Source organism: Anolis carolinensis, chromosome 3 (genome assembly GCF_035594765.1).
Source record: "Anolis carolinensis isolate JA03-04 chromosome 3, rAnoCar3.1.pri, whole genome shotgun sequence".
Lineage (NCBI taxonomy): Eukaryota > Metazoa > Chordata > Lepidosauria > Squamata > Dactyloidae > Anolis > Anolis carolinensis.
Window position 1 is genome coordinate 239638134 of NC_085843.1, and position 18776 is coordinate 239656909.

Here is an 18776-nt window from a genome sequence, read left to right on the forward strand (position 1 = left end):
CTCTCGAAATGCTTACTCTTTCAGATCATTAAGTAAAGGCTGTTTCATATGTTTATGCTCATAATTTGGTGAACACAGTAGCAAATGGTGTGAGTGCACTATCACAGATCAATTGCAAGAGACAGAACTATCTCATCTCCTCAGATCTCCTATCAAGAAGAATCTTTTCACATAGTCATAGTTGGTCATGATTATCAACAGCCTTTTACATTCACTGAGTTGAGGGGCACAAGACACTCATGAAAATGGAAAAAAAACCCAATTTTAAAAAAATGCAATTTATTTTACCTAGTGAATAACTGTAAGCTGACCATATTACAATCACACTGGTGGACCTAGATATCTTTAGAAAGAACATTTTATTCTAATCCGCAAATAATCCAATCCAAAAATTCAACCTGCAAATATGGAGGCCTGACTGTACTTTGTGTGTGATCATCCCAAAGATACTGAGAGTTTCCCAGTCCAGAAGTCATCATTGCAGACTGCTATTAGATCTTGTAATTAAATAATACTTGACTTTCAAGTAAAAATTGATAAGTAATAAAATAACCCTTTTTCCAGCATATTGCCTAGATACTTTTCTAAGAAGTCCCTGTAATTGCTTCTTATTTGAACCAAATTAACTATCTTATAATTCCATAGGTTTACATTTTCCTTCCCTTAATAAGATAAAAATCTGCTCTCCTCCAGTCATCTGGAACAGACTGGACTAAGCTAGTTTCCTGTTTTGGTTACATAATTTAAAATGACATGTTTTGATGCATATATTCTCACACTTGCTTTGAATCATGTCAACATTCAGTACACAAAATTGAAATCCTTAACTGAAACACAGAAAGAAGATAGAGCTAAAATGACTTCTATGCATTGCTGAACAATAGCAAATCACTGGATATTATGTTTCATTGTATTCTTGTAGCCAGGAAATAGATAGGGAAACATGTTCTTCTTTTAAAATAACAGAACAAGTAAATGTTATACCTGGTAGTAAACAAGTCTCTTAGTGCTGCTAAGAGAATGACATAAAAAAATAAAACATTCTTATCTAAATATTACTATAATGTCCTTTAAAGGTAACTTTTTAAGATAACTGGGAAACATAAATTGCTACATCAAAGCTAATATAATTCCTATTTCTTACATTAATTGTCAAATCTAATTTTGGGAAGCTTATGTAAAAAGTAAAGTTTTCCCCTGACATTGTCTAGTCATGTCCAACTCTGGGAGTTTCTAAGCCAAAGAGCCAGTGTTGTTTGTGGATATCTCCAAGGTCATGTGGCCGGCATGGCTGTATGGAGCATTATTACCTTCCCACCAGAGCAGTACCTATTGATCTACTCACATTTGCTTGTTTTTGAACTGCTAGGTTGGCAGAAGCTCGGGCTAACAGTGGGAGCTCACCCCGCTCTCTGGATTCGAACTGCTGACCATTCAGCCAGCAAGTTCAGGAGCTCATTGGTTTAATCTGCTGTGCCACGGGGGGCTTAGCTCGGTGTAAATATGTCTTAGAGCAGCACTGGATCTGGCACCCAGGGCTGTTGTTCACTGGCTACAGAGCACATCTATTTAACTGGGAAGGGAAGTGCATTTTACTCCTCTGTGTTACCACCAGCACTTATACCTGGCCTTGGAGTCCCATGCTAGCTCCTTGCGGTCACGTGTGTCTCTGCTGACATCAGAACAGGGAAACCATACAACTGGCATTAAGCGAGAGGTCAGTACCCCTACCTTCATCCTTGTGCATGGGCTGTGATCTGACATCAGTTGGGGGTGTCCATGCAACTAGGAAGAAGGAGGGGTGATTGGCTAGTTTTGCAAGCACCTCTGCCAATGTCAGAACAGGGCATCTGTATAACAAGGAAGGAAGGGAAATTGCCCCCTGCCTTCATGCCAGTTGTGCCCCATTCTGATATTAGCAGAGATGCCATTGATGGCTTGAAGCTTCATAGCCAGCCAAGAGGTGCCATGGAGTGAAACAGACAGAATCGGTCCACTTTCTCTGCACCGAGGAGTACAGAGAAAGGGTGATGGTTCCAGCTTCCATTTTGGATGGTGGATCGGGCTGAATCAGACCCTAGCCAGCTGTTCAGACTCTCCTGGAGCCACAGGATACTTCTGCATTTCTAGCAAACTCTGGAATCCAAAGCAAAGCAAAGATTGTTTAAGCCAAAAACAAAACACCAAAACAAAGTGGACACAGCTAGTATAGGCCAGGCCTTTTGAGCACAAATCAAGACCTTTTTGTGGAGCCAGGCCTTCCCAAATGAATTATAATAGGCACTGCCAGATAGCTGCTGGCAATATTCACCTCTGCATGCTATGTTAGACTTGGAAATTACAACACAGCCTTATGAAAATGGAGTTTCTTAGGCTCTTGTATGACCTCTTTTATGAATAACCTCAGTGGTCTGAAGTTAGGAAATTTTTTAATGGTATTTGTTGTAAGTTATTAATTTGTTGTATATGGTGTAGGCAAATTGGGTTTTTGCTTTAAAGTGTTTTATGATGTTTTAGTTGAATATGTATTTTATGTATTTGTGTATGTTTTTACACCATTGCACACCATTTTGAATCCCACCCATGGGAGAAAAGTGGGATAAAAATGAAATAATAATAATAATAATTATTATTATTATTATTATTATTACACCTTTGCTATGCATTTATTATGCTAACCCCAGAGGCAAATTTTATACACATTATTTGTATTTATTATTTCAAAGCTCTGGTTCCCTCTGATGCATTTCCACATGAACCAGCATTTCTGGTTCAAAGGGAAAATGTGTCAAGGAAATGAGGAGAAACAGAGCCTGTGTGTTGGGAATCATGTATGAGGTATAACTCTTTTTCGCTTTTCATTCAGATGGCAAGGATATGAAGGCTTTGTAGCAGTTCACCGTCTTCCGACGTTCGGCTGTAGGGACTGGGAAGCTTTTAACACTACAACTGGATCATACCTCATGTATTCCAGTGCACGGGAACCACTCTGCAAGGTGCTAAAGCTGAAAACTTTTTGACCTGGAAAGAGAGACTGTGATTTAAAGCAAACAAAAGACACTTGAATCTGAAAGGAAGACCTTTTGCTCTTTAGGGCTAGAATGAGGAACATTGTACCTTGGACACACTGCAGTGGAAGTCACCAGTATTCCAGGACCAAACTCTTCTTGGCCTTTCTCAGCTAAGCACGATGTGTTCATGAAGTTGCAGAGGATTAGATATGATGTCCTAATTAGTGTAATATCCCAGGACTAAAAATGCAAATTCCTGGCTGGCTAGTTATATGAATGAATAGAACTTGGCATAGTTGCACTCTGGATTACAAGTTCCAGAATCCCATGGGTAGGAGATTCTGGAAGTTGCATTCTAAAAGATACTTTTCCAAGATCTTCTAGTATGTACAATAGGTTATCACAGGGTTTTCTTAGCATGATTTGTTCAGAAGTGGTTTGCCATCTCAGTGGGTTTTATGGTGGGCATTTGAACCTGGTCTCCAAAGTCGTAGTTGAATACTCAAGTCAGTACACCGCAACATGCATAACTGAAAAGGTGCTGATGTAATCTTCTCCTTCAAACTCTTTTTCCCACTAGAGCAGGACACTGGAAACAGAATAACTTCTCTGGCATTTTATGGCTTGTTGATCTACAGTTTGGAAATATGGAAAAATAAAGGCATTTGTTTGGAATCCCTCAGCTTCCATCACTCCTGGGGAAGAACGTGGAAGCACATAATGCCATATACTTTACTGTGCTACAATAGCTGGAGTCCTGATAATGGTTTCAGAAGATTGCTAAGTTGATGGTAGCATTTAAAATTCCCAAGACCCAACTGCTTGTTTGACAGTCTTAAACTTCTGTGGCTATCACTAAAAATTATTGATAGCTCTAGATCTCTCAATTTCAAGAGAAAATACTTGTGTTACATGGAGAAAATTATAAACTTAGTTGTTCCCTTAGTACATTCATATATACCTAAGAGATACCACACCAGCTGTGGCACAGGTCAGTGGAGTAGATAAAGTGCCTAGGGCATGGGTGGAAATGTTTGATCCTCCAGATGTTGCTGGACAGCAGCTTCTATCAGTCCTAACCCATATACCTAGTGGTGAGGGATCATAGGAGTTCATGGCTGGGATCTTATTGGATAATTCCCAACTAAAATAGAACCATTAAATGAATTGATGGACAGTGAGCCAACAAAAAGGTTAACTCCAATTCAATCAGGATTCTAGTCCAGGCTTATATTAGGGCTAAGGTCACCATCTTATGGGTTAGAGCAGTGGTTCTCAATCAGGGGTTCCCAGATGTTTTTGGCCTACAACTCCCAGAAATCCCAACCAGTTTACCAGCTGTTAGGCTTTCTGGAAGTTGAAGGACAAAAACATCTGGGGACCCCAGGTTGAGAAGCACTGGGTTAGAGCCATGGCCTACAACCAGTGCTTGAAATTTCTGTGTAGGAAGCATAACTATGAAGAACTGAAAGCCACATGAAACTGAAAGTTTCAAGACAGGGCCATGCAAAATGGGATCTTCTAACTGTTGCTGGAGTCTAATTCCTAGCATTTCCTACTGTTGGCTATGCTGGCTAGGAGTTGCAGCCCAACAACATATGTAGCATTTGTGTTTTAAGAAAATAATAGTTCTGGATGGGCATTTGGAAAGCCATTACTCTCTTGCCAAATGGGCTTTTGGTATCTCTGTAGTATCCTCCACTCTATCATTATTGGTGCTTTTTTCATCCTTATTTCTTAGCCTGTGAATTGCCCCCAAAGTGTAGCTTCTGCTGGTTGTTGCAAATTATTTCAACATTGTCTATAAATTGTATGTTTTTATTGTATAAATCAATAGTGTTGACAATCACCTTTGTTATACTGTATGGAGATGAAATTATTTATTATTCAGAGAATATTTGCAACAATGAATATAATCCCCAATAAAACTAGCAAAATGACTTGCCCCATCCCAGTGGTTTTGTTCTGCTTCAGGTCTTATTCAACAGCATCTCACTGGAAATAAAAAAGGGGAAATGCAGCACCATTTGGCAAAAACAGACACATACACCCCAAACACTTACATGGTTCTAGGGGATACCGAAGTCCGATTCACATTTATGTTTTAAAAGCATGAGAACATAAACTGAAAAACACAAGAAGCCTGCTAGAACAGACAAAGGGATGACCCTAGTCCAGGCTAGGCACAAGCAATAGTAACCAAGGTAGGAACAGTATCAAGGAGCATAGAAGGGACACTTGGGTTGGCCTTCATTGGCCCAGTAATGGTTGTTGTGTGCCGTCAAGTCATTTCTGACTTATGGCAACCCTAAGGCAACCCTGTCACAGGGTTTTCTTGGTAAGATTTCTTCAAAGGGTTTTTGCCTTTGTCTTTCACTGAGGCTGAGAAATTGTGGTTTGTCCAAGGTCATTGGGTAGATTTTCATGCTTGAGCAAACTGTAGCATGCTATCTCTCAGTAACTGTAGTCCATTTTTAAACACAATCCTACAATCTCTTGAATGCCACATTGGTGGTTTCATTTTGTTGATAGCTACTAGAGAAGGAAATGCTTTTGTTGATAGCTAGAGATGGGGGGAAACTCTATATTCTACAGTGATTCAGGTGACACTACCATGATGGCTTCAGGCCATAAGAATGAGGAAAAATAATTCCAAAGTACCTAGTGGTTCCTTCATTCTCAGGATGCCAAGCAATGTTCCTGGCCATGTATATTTTGGTGCATTGTTTCCTTGCACTTTTTCTCTGTAGATGTCTCTCTCTGCCATATTTATGCTCTAAGAAATTCCTGGTTTTTTTATATTACAGAATAATGTTCTGTCTTGTTTTTGGAGCTAGAACATGGGATCACCCCCAAACCAAAACATTGCAGCTTATTGCAGCTGGATTTAACCAACACACTCCCACTGGCTCAACCAAGGCAAAAAAGGGATCTGTTCTGTTAGGAAGCCCAGCAGAGGGCAATGCAGGAGTGTGTACCAAAGTGGGAAGAGGAGTTAAATTTGCAGCAGCTAGTAGCATTTCCTCACTCACAGGCAGGAACAGCGAGGCAGTATAATACCATCTCCATGCCATAAATATGCCATGTGTGAAAAATGAGTGTCTGGATTTTCTGGCTCTTCTGTTCCCTCATTGTCTCCTTTTCCTTTTGCATCATGTCTACTGGACTGCATTCCTGCAGCTAAGGGCTTTATTTGTTTTTAGTCTTCTTTTGAATACCACCGCAGCCAGGGAATGTTTCCCCTCCATCTTTCGGAATAATGAAGTCAACATTCCTGAAATGGAAGAACCAAGTGGGTGGTTTTTTTTCTTCTGTTTATGCTTTTTTTTTTTTTAAGAAAAAAAGTAGCACAGATAACCACACCACTGCTGTGGCAATGTATTCAATGAATGCATGGCCACTAGAGATGGGGGAGCATTGCATTTCTCTAAGGCTAGGACTATATGATTTGTCCAAAGACACCCAATGGGTTTACACGGCTGAGCAGGGATTCAGGCTCTGGTTTTCTAGCCCAGCACTCACTACACTGTGTATGTGTCCATGTGTATGTACATACAGAGAGTTCACTTTTATTTAATTGATACCAGTATATTAACATTTCATTGCAAATCAATAGAAGCTGCCCGTCACACACAAACCACTGTTTGTGGGATGGGGAGCACATGGCCCTCTGGAAATGGTTGGACTGTGATGCCCATTATCCATTTATGATGATAGCAAGGGCTAATGGATGTGGCACTCCAACAACTGCTGGAAAGCCACACATCCTCCCTCCCCATTTTGTATAGATCGCACAATAGCAAAAATGTCTGTGCTGACTCAGGGGGGAATCTAATAATAAAACAGAGCAGTTTGAATGTTGGATTGAATTATAACATAACAACCCTCGTAACTTTGAGGGGAGGCCTGTGAATCTCACTACAAATAATAGGGTGGTGCACCCCATTATAAAATATAATATAATATAAAAAGGATCATTAGTTTCCATCTACTTTCTCTTTCAGTATCTAAGAGGAATTCCTGTTCCTCTGAGATTGTCTCTAATTTTTTGTTTTATTGATGACTTGTCAAAAAACTTATCAAAGCTGTAGTTAATTAGATGCCAGGCAGGGATAGCCTTTACAATAGGCAGTTGTAGCAGTATGATTACAATTTGATTCCATGGCTACATCCTACAGAAACCTGGGCTATTTAGCTTAGTGAGCCATTAGTAGGCGGAGAACCTACACACGCCTTCCTAAACTGCAAATCCCAGGATGATATAGGATATCATCACTGCAGTTATAGTGGAATCATTATGCTATAATTGGTTGTGTGAAAGGACCCCAGATCACAACAAAGGTGGTGAAAATGGAGAAACACATAGAACTGTGCCCATTTTCATAGCCCAGGAAAGGTATATTTTAAAACAACTACTATCAGAAGTAGGTCATTGGCTCTGTAAACTATAGTCTTAAAAACTAAACTGTTTCCAATCCCTGGCCATCATTTCCCGAATGATGGAAAATTATGAGCTTTGATATCACAAATATGAAACTGGTGGGCACTGAACTTTTGATGCTTTCAATAAATCATATTAATTTCTGGAATTATATTTCATTTCCTGAAGTAATTACATGTTCAGCAAATGATCTTTATTATTTTAAAACTTTTCAAACTGAAGAGAGCTGTCATTTAGGTAATTTTGAAAAAAAAATCTGTGGGAAAGAAGTTGCCATTGCTATATTCATCTGCTTTTCAAAGCTATATGTATAATGCATGGGTCACATTTCACCTTATTAGACTCTGGTTCCAGTTGTATTTCAGGCCCAGTTCTCAAGGAATAGATGAGCTTGCAGTATGTCAAAAAGGCATACAATCATAGAATTATTGACTTGTAAGGAACTCCAAGGGCCAATCTAGTTGAACCCAATGGTATGCAGGAATCCATGGCTAAAGCACTCCCAGGATATGGCCACCCAATCCCCACTTTGGAGTGTGCCTGGGTAATCTGCACTACCTTCCTAGGATGGAAACGATTCAGCATTGGACAGTGTGTAACATAAGCACAGATAGGCCTCTCTGGCACTTTTTCATCCCACTGTAACAATAATACGTTGAAAAAAGATCAGCAACAAAAAAGAAAGAGATGTTAGCTCCAGAGACACTGTAGCAGGTAAGCTTAAGAGAAGCATTTTGTGTATGTGCCTTCAAGTTGCCTGTTGACTTATGGCAATCCTATTAATGAAATAGGGTTTTCTGAGGCAAGGAATACCAACCCAGAAACACACATGCTTCACAAACATCCTATTAAACATTACATCAATCTGTGCATGTGTGTGCACACACGTGTGCATGCATGCACACCTGCAAAATTTATGAATTTGGAGGCAGGCCCGTTTTGTGGGTCTGAATGCTCTGGAAGTGTTTTTTGCGGTAGCTCCAAGCAAACGCCAACCATGAGATCATTAGTATCTTTCGGTGACTCCACTCAGAACCCTTTGGATCTTTCTCTCTCCAAATTAAAACTTGACTGCACATAGATTGTGCCCTCACCTTAGAGTTCAAATATTCTTCTGGATAGCAGATATCTTTATAGAGCTCCCTTTACAGAGCTTTATAGAGCCAGTGCTGATATCCTAGCACACTATATAGGAAACTTTGGTTTGGACATTCGTTCTACATTTATATTAACACACAATTTTCCCCATGCTATTAAACATGTAGAAAAGTCCTTACAGAACAAGTAGGAAATCCAAGTTCCACGTCCCACCCAAGATTCTTTTCTCTAGAAAACAGATTCTGTAATCCAGGTCACCCTTCCTGGCTCACAGGATCATGCTGATGGTTTCTTTAGGAACCCTTGTGCTAGGCAGTGATTTCAGGTACTCCAAGTGCTTCCTTGTGTCCTCTTGGTTATGCCGGACATAGTAGACCACATAGCTAATGACCAAAGTAAACCAGCTGAACATGGTAACAAACATGGCGACATCTGTGGTCTTCTGGTGCATGTTGCAAAAGCGAGAATCAAGGATATGGAGCAGAGGCTTCCCAGTATATTCTTCTTGCACAGATGTTTGGCAGGTGGTCTCATTGACTGAGTCAGGGTCTAGTTTCACTTCCCACAAGACTTCCTGTAAAGTACATTCACAATGCCAGGGGTTGTTGGACAGGCGGATCATGGCATTCAAGTTGACTAGGGCTTCCTTTGGGATCCTCTGGATATGATTCCCAGAGAGATCCAGCAGACGCAAGCCATCGGCAACCCCCTTGAATGCTGCGGAATCAATCTTCTCAATGGCATTTTTAGAGAGGTCTATCTCTTGTAAGTGGGCAAGATGCCGGAACGTGCTGTTGGGAACGGCAGTAATTTTATTTGCGTCCAGCTTTAGAAACATGGTGTCTTTGGGAATGTCCCTTGGAATCTCTTGCAAGTTGCTGGCGCTGCACAGAACTGCTGTCGCTTCTGAGTAGTTGGTACACTGACACTGCTCAGGGCAGGAGGTACAATAGGAAGGGACACAGAAGAGGAGGAAGAAGAGAGCTTGGGAGCAGAACCATAGCATGGGCCAAGATGCCTCAGCTGCCAGAAACATGCTGGTCATCCAGTCAGCCGTCTGCAGTCCTGCATGGCTGCTAAGGCAAAGAAAAGGAGGCTTTTCCACAGCCTTCAGAACTGGGAATTCCCACAGTGCTTGCTTCAGATATCTGGTGACCGTTCCTCAACAAACCCAGGCCTGGTAGACTCTCTTCTTATCCTTCAGAGCAAAGACAGATAGTCAAGGAACTTCGATGTGACAGGCAATATAAACATAACAGAAGAAAATAAGAAAAGTTAGATTGGAGACCGATCTAGATCAGCAATATGTTGATCAACCAGATGGCTATGGAAAGCACACAAGGAGGAAGACAACTGCAGTAGCATCCTCCCACCTGTGATCCCTAGCAACTGGTATTCAAAATCATATTGTTTCTATTGTTTTTGTTCTATGCATTCTGACTGATAGGTGACTCTAAGGTGACCCTATGATGAAGCCCCTATTGAAACAGCTCCACTGGCTGCCGATAAGTTTCCGGTCCCAATTCAAAGTGCATCACCTATAAAGCCCTACATGGTTTGGGTCCAGTCTATCTTTGTGACAACATGAACTTGTGCGGGCTCTAAGATCTCGGGGGACACCCTCCTCTTGGTCTCCTCCTTCTTTAGTGCAGTTGGTGGGAATGAGGGAGAGGGCCTTCTCAGTGGTGGCCCCCCGGCTCTGGAACATTCTCCCCAGTGAACTTAGACAAGCCCCTGTACTACAACACTTAGGAAATAGTTAGAAACTTGGTTTTTCCAGCATTTGATAACATTTCAACAATAACCAGAACTGATTGCCAATCACTTGGTACTTTATATTTATATTCTGTGCGTTCAGCTGAGCTGCTATATTGATTACACAGATCTTTAAACCAATTCTATTTTAATAGAGGTTGTTTTATCCAATCTGTATACTTGGTTTATGTGATGTTATTATTGTTTTCATGTTGATGTATTTTATTTTATGTATTATGTATTTTATTTATGGCATCTTTGTGTGCTATTCTGTAAGCCTCCTCGAGTCTCTACGGGAGTTTTTTTGTGTGTGTATCAGGAGCGACTTGAGAAATTGCAAGTTGCTTCTGGTGTGAGAGAATTGGCCATCTGCAAGGACATTGCCAGGGGATGCCAGGATATTTTACCATTTTGTGGGAGGCTTCTCTCATGTCCCCGCAACTTCAAAGCCTGGCTGATTTCTGCCTGAGGGAATCCTTTGTTGGAAGGTGTTAGCTGCTCCTGATTTATTCATGTCTGGAATTTCCCTGTTTCATTCCCTGTAAATCCCAATAAAGGATTCCCCCAGGCAGGAATTAACCAGGCTTTGAAGCTGCAAGGCTTTTCAATCCTAACCAAGGTGATTAATTGCAACATTCACACCTGCTTCCAACAGACAAGGGTTCTTTCTTCCAGTCTGGACTTTCCACAGATATATAAACCTCACTTGCCCAGTTTCCAACAAACTTCTCAACCTCTGAGGATGCTTGCCATAGATGTGGATGAAACATCAGGAGAGAATGCTTCTGGAACATGACCAGACAGCCTGGAAAACCCGCAGCAACCCGGAGAGAGCATTATTTGCAAGAGCAAACCACTGAGTGTTAGGAGATTCTCTCTAACTAAACAATTAGAGAACTTTAAATTCAGTTATAAGTGTCACAGCTGCATTGTATGAAACTTTGGGATTTGTAGTTATTGAGGATTATCTGTTTCAGAGCTCTTGTGTCCAGAGGCGGTCCAACCATAAGGCGAACTAGGCACTTGCCTGTGGCGCCATCGTCCCAGGGGCGCCATCGTCCTGGGAGGAGGGCACCACTCTCCACCTCCTTCTCTTTTGGGCCTTCCGGCGGCCACGCTGGGCCTCCCGGTGCCCGTGCTGGGCTTTCCGGCCAGCGCAGGCCCACCTTTGCACCACGGGAGCCCACCTTTGGGGCCTTCAGAGATTGTGAGGTCTGTGGGAACTTGGAAGCTAGGTATGTGGGGTTTATATATCTGTAGAAGGTCCAGGGTGGGAGAAAGAACTTTTCTTTGAAGCAGGTGTGAATGTTGTAATTAATCACCTTGATTAGCATTTAATGGCCCTGTGGCTTCAAGGCCTGGCTTCTTCTTGCCTGGGAGAATCTGTTTTTGGGAGGTGTTAGCTGTCCCTGATTGTTTACTGTCTGGATTTCTTCTGTTTTCAGAGTGTTGTTCTTTATTTATTGTCCTGATTTTAGAGTTTTTTTAATACTGAGGGCTATCTGGGTTATCTAAATCCACACTGCCCTATATCCCTGTTCAAGGTTTAGTGCTAAATTCGCAAATATAGTAATTCCTACATAACATTACCATGTATTGAACTGCTTTTTCTATTGATTTGTTGTAAAACATGATGTTTTGGTGCTTAATTTGTAAAATCATAATGTAATTTGATGTTTAATAGGCTTTTCCTTTATCTTTCCTTATTATCCAACATTTTCGCTTATCCAACGCTTTTATTTTTCAGTGATTGGTTTGGGGGGGGGGGCAAAATTCTGTTCGCCTACATTTGAAAAATACCTAGGGCCGGCTCTGCTTGTGTCTCACAGAATTCCATAGGACAGAGCTATGGCAGTCAAAGGAATATCAAACTGATTTAATAGTGCAGTGTCAAAGAGACTAATAGATCATCCTGACTTTAAAATAGCGAAAGAGTGGGAGGAAAGGAGATTTCTCCACTTGCCAGTATTTGGCTTTTTATCTCTTTGAAGTTCCAAATATATTCTTGTTAACCTGAAAATGCAGGTATAACTCTTTGAGGAGAGAGCAGCTAATGTTATAATATGAAAAGAGGTTAATTCTCATCCTTGTACTGTATTTGGTGCATTTGTGTTGTGCTAATTTGAATCACGAAATCACAACATTAGAAGAGACCACAAGGGCCATCCAGTCCAAGCCCCTGCCATGCAGGAAAACATGATCAAAGCAAAGCACCCCCGAGAGATGGCCATCCAGTCTGCTGCTTAAAAACCAGCAGCAAAGGTGACCCCACCACTCTGGAAAAATATCACATAGTTGTTGAGAAAATGAGCGCACACACACACAAAAGTCTACCTGGCTGCATAGGCTAAAATGGCAAAGTATTTCACACATTTAAAAATAACCCACCCAATGGGCATGTTTGCTGTTCCTGTTCTTGATTCATTATGAGGCTGTGATACCAAACGATGTGGGTAAAATTCACAGAGGCAAATAGGGATAAGCAAAGAATTTAGCAAATGTTTCCTTTAGCTCCCAAATTTCTAGCACTTCAGTGTGTGATATTGAACTTGTATTTGTTGTGTTAGGTAGAATCATAGACTCATACAGAGTTGGAAGAGACCTCATGGGCCACCCAGTCCAACCCCCTGCCAAGAAGAAGGAAAAATCGCATTCAAAGCACCCCTGACAGATGGCCATCCAGCTTCTACTTAAAAGCCTCCAAAGAAGGAGCCTCCACCACACTCTACAGCAGAGAGTTCCACTGCTGAACAGCTCTCACAGTGAGGAAGTTCTTCCTAACGTTCAGGTGGAATCTCCTTTCCTGTAGTTTGAAGCCGTTGTTCTGCATCCTGGTCTCCAGGGCAGCAGAAAACAAGCTTGCTCCTTCCTCCCTATGACTTCCCCTCACATGTTTATACATGGCCCTCCTCATGTCTCCTCTCTGCCTTCTCCTCTGCAGGCTAAACATACCCAGGTGTTTTGCCCTACAACTCCCAGAAATCCCATCCAGTTTACCAGCTGTTAAGATTTCTGGAAGTTGAAGGCCAAAACATCTGGAGACCCAAAGGTTGAGAATCACAGGTGTAGATGCAGCCATCGTTTCCTTCAAAGAACTCTGAGAATTGTAGTCTGATGAGGAGACCAGAAATTCTGTGAGCAACCTTTTAGTTAGCCCCTACTCACAGAATGACAACTGCCCTATGTTCCTTATCGGAAAGGGAGGGACTAGTATAAGCCCTTGGCAGAAATGAAAATGATCATGTGAAGTCACCCCTTGTTTTGGGATGTGTCAATTCAAAATATTGGCATTGCTTAGATCAGTGGTTCTCAACCTTCCTATTGCCGCGACCCCTCAATACAGTTCCTCATGTTGTGGTGACCCCCAACCATTATATTATTTTCGTTGCTACTTCATAACTGTAATTTCGCAACTGTTGTGAATCATAATGTAAATATTTGAAATGCAGGATGTATTTTCATTCACTGGAGCAAATTTGGCACAAATTTGGCACCTGATACACTCAAATTTGAATACTGATAGGGTTGGGAGGGGATTGATTTTGTCATTTGGGAGTAGTGGTTGCTGGAATTTATAGTTCACCTACAACCAAAGGGCATCCTGAACTCCACTAATGATGGAATTGAACCAAACGTGGCACACTGAACTCCCATGACCAACAGAAAATACTGGAAGGGTTTGGTTGGCATTGATCTTGAGTTCACCTACATCCTGAGAGCACTGTAGACTCAAACGATGGATCTGGACCAAACTTGGCACAAATACTCAATATGCCCAAATGTGAACACTGGTGGAGTTTGGGGAAAATAGACCTTGACATTTGGGAGTTGCAGTTGCTGGGGTTTATAGATCACCTTCAATCAAAAAGCCCCTTGAACCCCACCAATGATAGAATTGGGCCAGACTTCCCACACAGAACCCACAGGAACAACAGAAAATACGGGAGGGATTTGGGAGGAATTGACAGTGATTGAGGGGAGATGTAGTTCACCTACCTCCGGAGAGCACTGTGAACCCAAACAACGATGCATCTGTACCAAATTTGGCACAAATACCTATGTGTTCTCTGATGGTCTTTGGGGACCCCTCTGAACTCCCCCCCCATGACTCCCTAAGGGATCCTGATCCCCAGGTTGAGAAATGCTGGCTTAGATGGAAGCCCTGCCATATGCTCCAGCCTTTTGCCTGCTGGTTGGCACAGAGAGGAGCTCCTTGCTGGCAGGGAGGAAGGTGCCTCTGCATGGTGCCAGGGGAATCCCTCCAGCTCCTTTGCCCCTTGGCTTCTCCCAAGATGCTCTCACCAGCCTGGCAACCTCCTTGAACCTCCAATTGAGGGACGGGCGAGGAAATTGTGCCGGGGGCAAGCTCCCGAGCCCCGTTTCCACCCTCCCATGCCGTGCCAAGCAGCATCTGCTGCCTCTCTTGCCATTACTATTCAAGGTCTGTGAGTCATGAGGCTGAAGAGCCATCTCTGCTGGAAAGCGGTGCCAGAGCAAAAGAGCCAGTCAGCCGTCCCTTGGATTTTGCCTCCAGGATTTTGCCTCCATCACCAAAATCCTGGAGGGTGATGTATAGTACTGAAAATATTTGACGTGATCATAAACGACTTGTATGTTTAATTCTATCTATAATATTTATACACTGGGGGATTTTACATTATATTGTTTTTTTTTTTTTTAATTGTTGTGAGACGCTTTGTGCCTCAACCACGTGAGAGAAAAGCGAGATAAAACTACAATACTAATAACAATTGGGTTGCTGTGAGTTTTCTGGGCTGTATGGCCAAGTTCCAGAAGCATTCTTTCCTGACGTTTCGCCCACATCGATTGCAGGCATCCTCAGAGGTTGTGAGGTCTGTTGGAAACTAGGCAAGTGGAGTTTATATATCTGTGGAATGTTCAGGGAGGGAGAAAGAACTCTTGCCTGTTGGAGGCAGGTGTGAATGTTTCAATTGGGTATTTATATATTGCTATAATGTTGTTGTTATATTCTGTCTACATTGTTGAATTGCATTTTATGTAACTACATTTTAAACTGTGTCATTTGGGCTTGGTCCCATGTAAGCCGCCCCGAGTCCCTTCGGGGAGATGGAGGCAGGGTACAAAAATAAAGTTATTATTATTATTATTTGCAACATTTCTATTCTGCCCTTCTCACCCTGAAGGGGATTCAGGGTGGCTTACAAGTTATATGTAAATACAATATATTATGTTATTAGGTCAAGGTTTTCCTCTGACATTAAGTTTAGTCGTGTCTGACTTTGGGGGTTGGTGCTCATCTCCATTTCTAAGCATTGTCCGTAGACACCTCCAAGGTCATGTGGCTGGCATGACTGCATGGAGTGCCGTTACCTTTCTGCAGGAGCGGTACCTATTGATCTACTCACATTTGCATGTTTTCAAACTGCTAGATTATTAAGCAGTAGTGCTATGTAGTAATTACTGTATTTACGAATTTAGCACCAAAATATCACAATGTATTGAAAATATTGCCTACAAAAACATTGACTACTAAAAAGCAGTGTGCGTTGGATAATCCAGAACGTTGGATAAGCGAGTGTTGGTTAAGTGAGACTCTACTGTATAATTATCATATTATATTATTAGCATAGTACAATATAAGCATTATATATTATTATATTGTACTATACCACTATATTGTAATATTATTAGTAATATTACATGTAATATATAATATATAATTATAACAGTGTATTGTTATTATTATTATACTGTATTACATTATAATATTATTATCAATATTATATGTATATACAATATATTATATAATTAGTATAGCATAATACTGGTATCATATATTATGATATATTCATGGAGAGGGTGGGCTGGTCCCCCTTCTTCACTCTGGCACCAGAGTGACAGTTAATAATAATTATTATTATTCTGGAACATGGCCATACAGCCCATAAAACTCACAGCAACCCAGTGATTCCGGTCGTGAAAGCCTTCGACAACACATTGATTATAAACAACTTAGGACCATTCCTCACAGCCCTATATCCCAGAATATCAAGGCGGAAAATCCCTCATGATCTGCCTTGAATTGGAATGTATGGCAGTGTGGACTCAGATAATCAGAGCAGATCGTGTGGGATTTTCTGCTTTGATATTCTGGGATATAGGGCTGTGTGTTTATTCCATGTATAATATAAAAATATTACATTTTTTAAAATTGTTGTGAGACGCTTTGTGGCTCAACCCCATGAGAGAAAAGCGGGATACAACTAAATAGCACAACAACACTAATAATGGTGGTGATGAACAAGATGAGGATGATGTCAATCTGCCACTCAGCCTGGCTGCAGCACCGCCTACGCTTTCTAGCCAGAGTTTTCTGGCTGCAAAGCCAAGGGAGCCCTGGGGATTGCGCTCCAGGAAAAGATGGGCTCCGAACCAGCCCCGCATCCAGGATCTCCTTCCCCATCGCCCTTCCCTGCGCGTCCCAAACAATCTCCCTTCCAGCAAACCCGAGGAAGAGGAGGGAGATACATTACCTGGGGTGTGCCCTTCTTCCTGGACTGGCCCAAGTTTCTTGTGGACCGGGGCGCAAAGGCAGGCTCTCTCTGCCAAAGCAGGCTCTCCCTCCCCGCCCGGCTTGCCACGCCCTGGGCTGGTCTTGCGTGGGGGACTCTCCGCTGGCTTGCGCACCCGCGCACTTGTTGCTGCCCTCTCTCCCTCCCTGCCTGCCTGCCTGCCTGCCAGCCTCTTCCTCCAGCGCCCACCGAGCCATTCATGGAGAGGGTGGGCTGCCATTGGGTAGAGCTTGTTTGTCGCTGGCATCCTGGCAGAAGCATCTTTGGATATTTTTTAAAGGGGCAGCTCCAGAATCCAGAGTGAAGCCATGCCTTGCTCACCCCTCTCCCAGGAAGCAGCTCATAGCCATCTTGTGCATCTTTTTAAGGGGAGGTGGGCGTCTTCCCCAGCCAAGTATCTGGAAGGCAAGACTCAGGAAACCCACCATTGCCTAGAATTAGCAGGCGAGGAAGCAGCCCTTGGTGGTGCCTTCTGCTTGCTACCTCAATGCTACCTCTAAGTGTCTATCATAGAATTGAGTCCACAAGGATCATCCAATCCAACCCTATTCTGCCATGCAGGAAAACACAGAATCATAGACTTGCTGAGAGTTTTCCCCGCGCTATGGCCATTTTCCAGAAGCATTCTCTCCTGACGTTTTGCCCACATCTATGCCCCAGAAAATAAGACCTAGTAGAGGTTTTGCTGAATTGCTAAATATAAGGCCTCCCCTGAAAGTAAGACCTAGCAACGTTATTGTTTGGAAGCATGCCCACTGAACACAACCCCAGAGCATGCAGGATCGGTAAATGTATGTACCATAATGGAAATATTGGTAGTAACAATACATTCTTGATAGGATTCAGTTTGTCTGGTTATGCTGGTTTATGATGACAACTACTGTACAGTATATAATAAATGTTCATTTTTTTGTTCAACAATAAATGTGAATTCTTCTTCATGGAAAAATAAGACATCCCCTGAAAATAAGACCTAGAGCATCTTTGGGAGCAAAAATTAATACAAGACACTGTCTTATTTTCAGGGCAACACGGTATGGCAGGCATAGGAGCCCCGGTGGTGAAGTGTGTTAAAGCACTGAGCTGATGAACTTGCAGACTGAAAGGTCGCAGGTTCAAATCCCAGGAGCAGAGTGAGCGCCCGCTATTAGCTCCAGCTTCTGCCAACCTAGCAGTTCGAACACATGCCAATGTGAGTAGATCAATAGGTACCGCTCCGGCGGGAAGGTAACGGCACTCCATGCAGTCATGCCGGCCACATGACCCTGGAGGGTGTCTATGGACAGTGCCGGCTCTTCGGCTTAGAAATGGAGATGAGCACCAACCCCCAGAGTCAGACATGACTGGACTTAACGTTAGGAGAAACCTTTACCTTTACCTTATGGCAGGCATCCTCAGAGATTTGTTGGAAACTAAGCAAGTGAGATTTATATATCTGTGGAAGGTCAAGGGTGGGAGAAAGAATTCTTTTCTGTTGGAATTAATCATCTTGATTAGTATTGAAAAGTCTTGCAGCTTCAAGGTCTGGCTGATTCCTGACTCCTTTGTTGGGAGGTGGTAGCAGGCCCTGATAGTTTAATGTCTGGAATTCCCTGTTTTCCTAGTGTTGTTATTATTTACTACATTTATATCCCATCCTTCTCACCCTGAAGCGGCTTACAAATTATATGTACATACAATATATTGTTAGCATAGCACAATATTAGCATTATATATTACTATATTGAACTATACCACTATAAAAAAAAGGTAAAGGTTTCCCCAGACGGTAAGTCAAGTCATGTCTGACTCTGGGGGTTAGTGCTCATCTCCATTTCTAAGCCGAAGAGCCGGCATTGTCCGTAGACATCTCCAAGGTCATATGGCCAGCATGACTGCATGGAGCGCCGTTACCTTCCCGCCAGAGTGGTACCTATT

General features: G+C 42.3%; 2 protein-coding genes across 3 annotated transcripts in view; one reads left to right on the forward strand and one right to left on the reverse strand.

The window, feature by feature from the left end:
- tspear (thrombospondin type laminin G domain and EAR repeats) overlaps window positions 1–6343 on the forward strand; it is a 44713-nt gene extending 38370 nt beyond the window's left edge. The window contains exon 12 of the mRNA XM_062976474.1: window positions 2867–6343. Within this exon, the coding sequence (XP_062832544.1) occupies window positions 2867–3020 (154 nt within the window). The 3' untranslated portion in view covers window positions 3021–6343. The remainder of the gene's footprint in view (window positions 1–2866) is intronic.
- lrrc3 (leucine rich repeat containing 3) lies at window positions 4809–17261 on the reverse strand. 2 transcript variants are annotated; one of them, XM_008106395.3, is made up of 2 exons: window positions 16821–17261; window positions 4809–9748 (listed from the first exon to the last, which is right to left on the reverse strand). In XM_008106395.3, exon 2 carries the CDS (start codon window positions 9593–9595, stop codon window positions 8819–8821), a length of 777 nt encoding a protein of 258 aa, XP_008104602.1. In that variant the 5' UTR covers window positions 9596–9748; window positions 16821–17261; the 3' UTR covers window positions 4809–8818. The 2 variants fall into 2 exon arrangements, with proteins under 2 accessions (XP_008104602.1, XP_016847616.1); XM_016992127.2 differs by having other exon boundaries at window positions 4809–9777.
- Window positions 17262–18776: the final 1515 nt, after the last annotated feature.

What these genes read in the sequence shown, in the direction of transcription:
- lrrc3 (XM_008106395.3), bottom strand. Translation starts at nt 9,595, where the DNA reads ATGACCAGCATGTTTCTGGCAGCTGAGGCATCTTGGCCCATGCTATGG.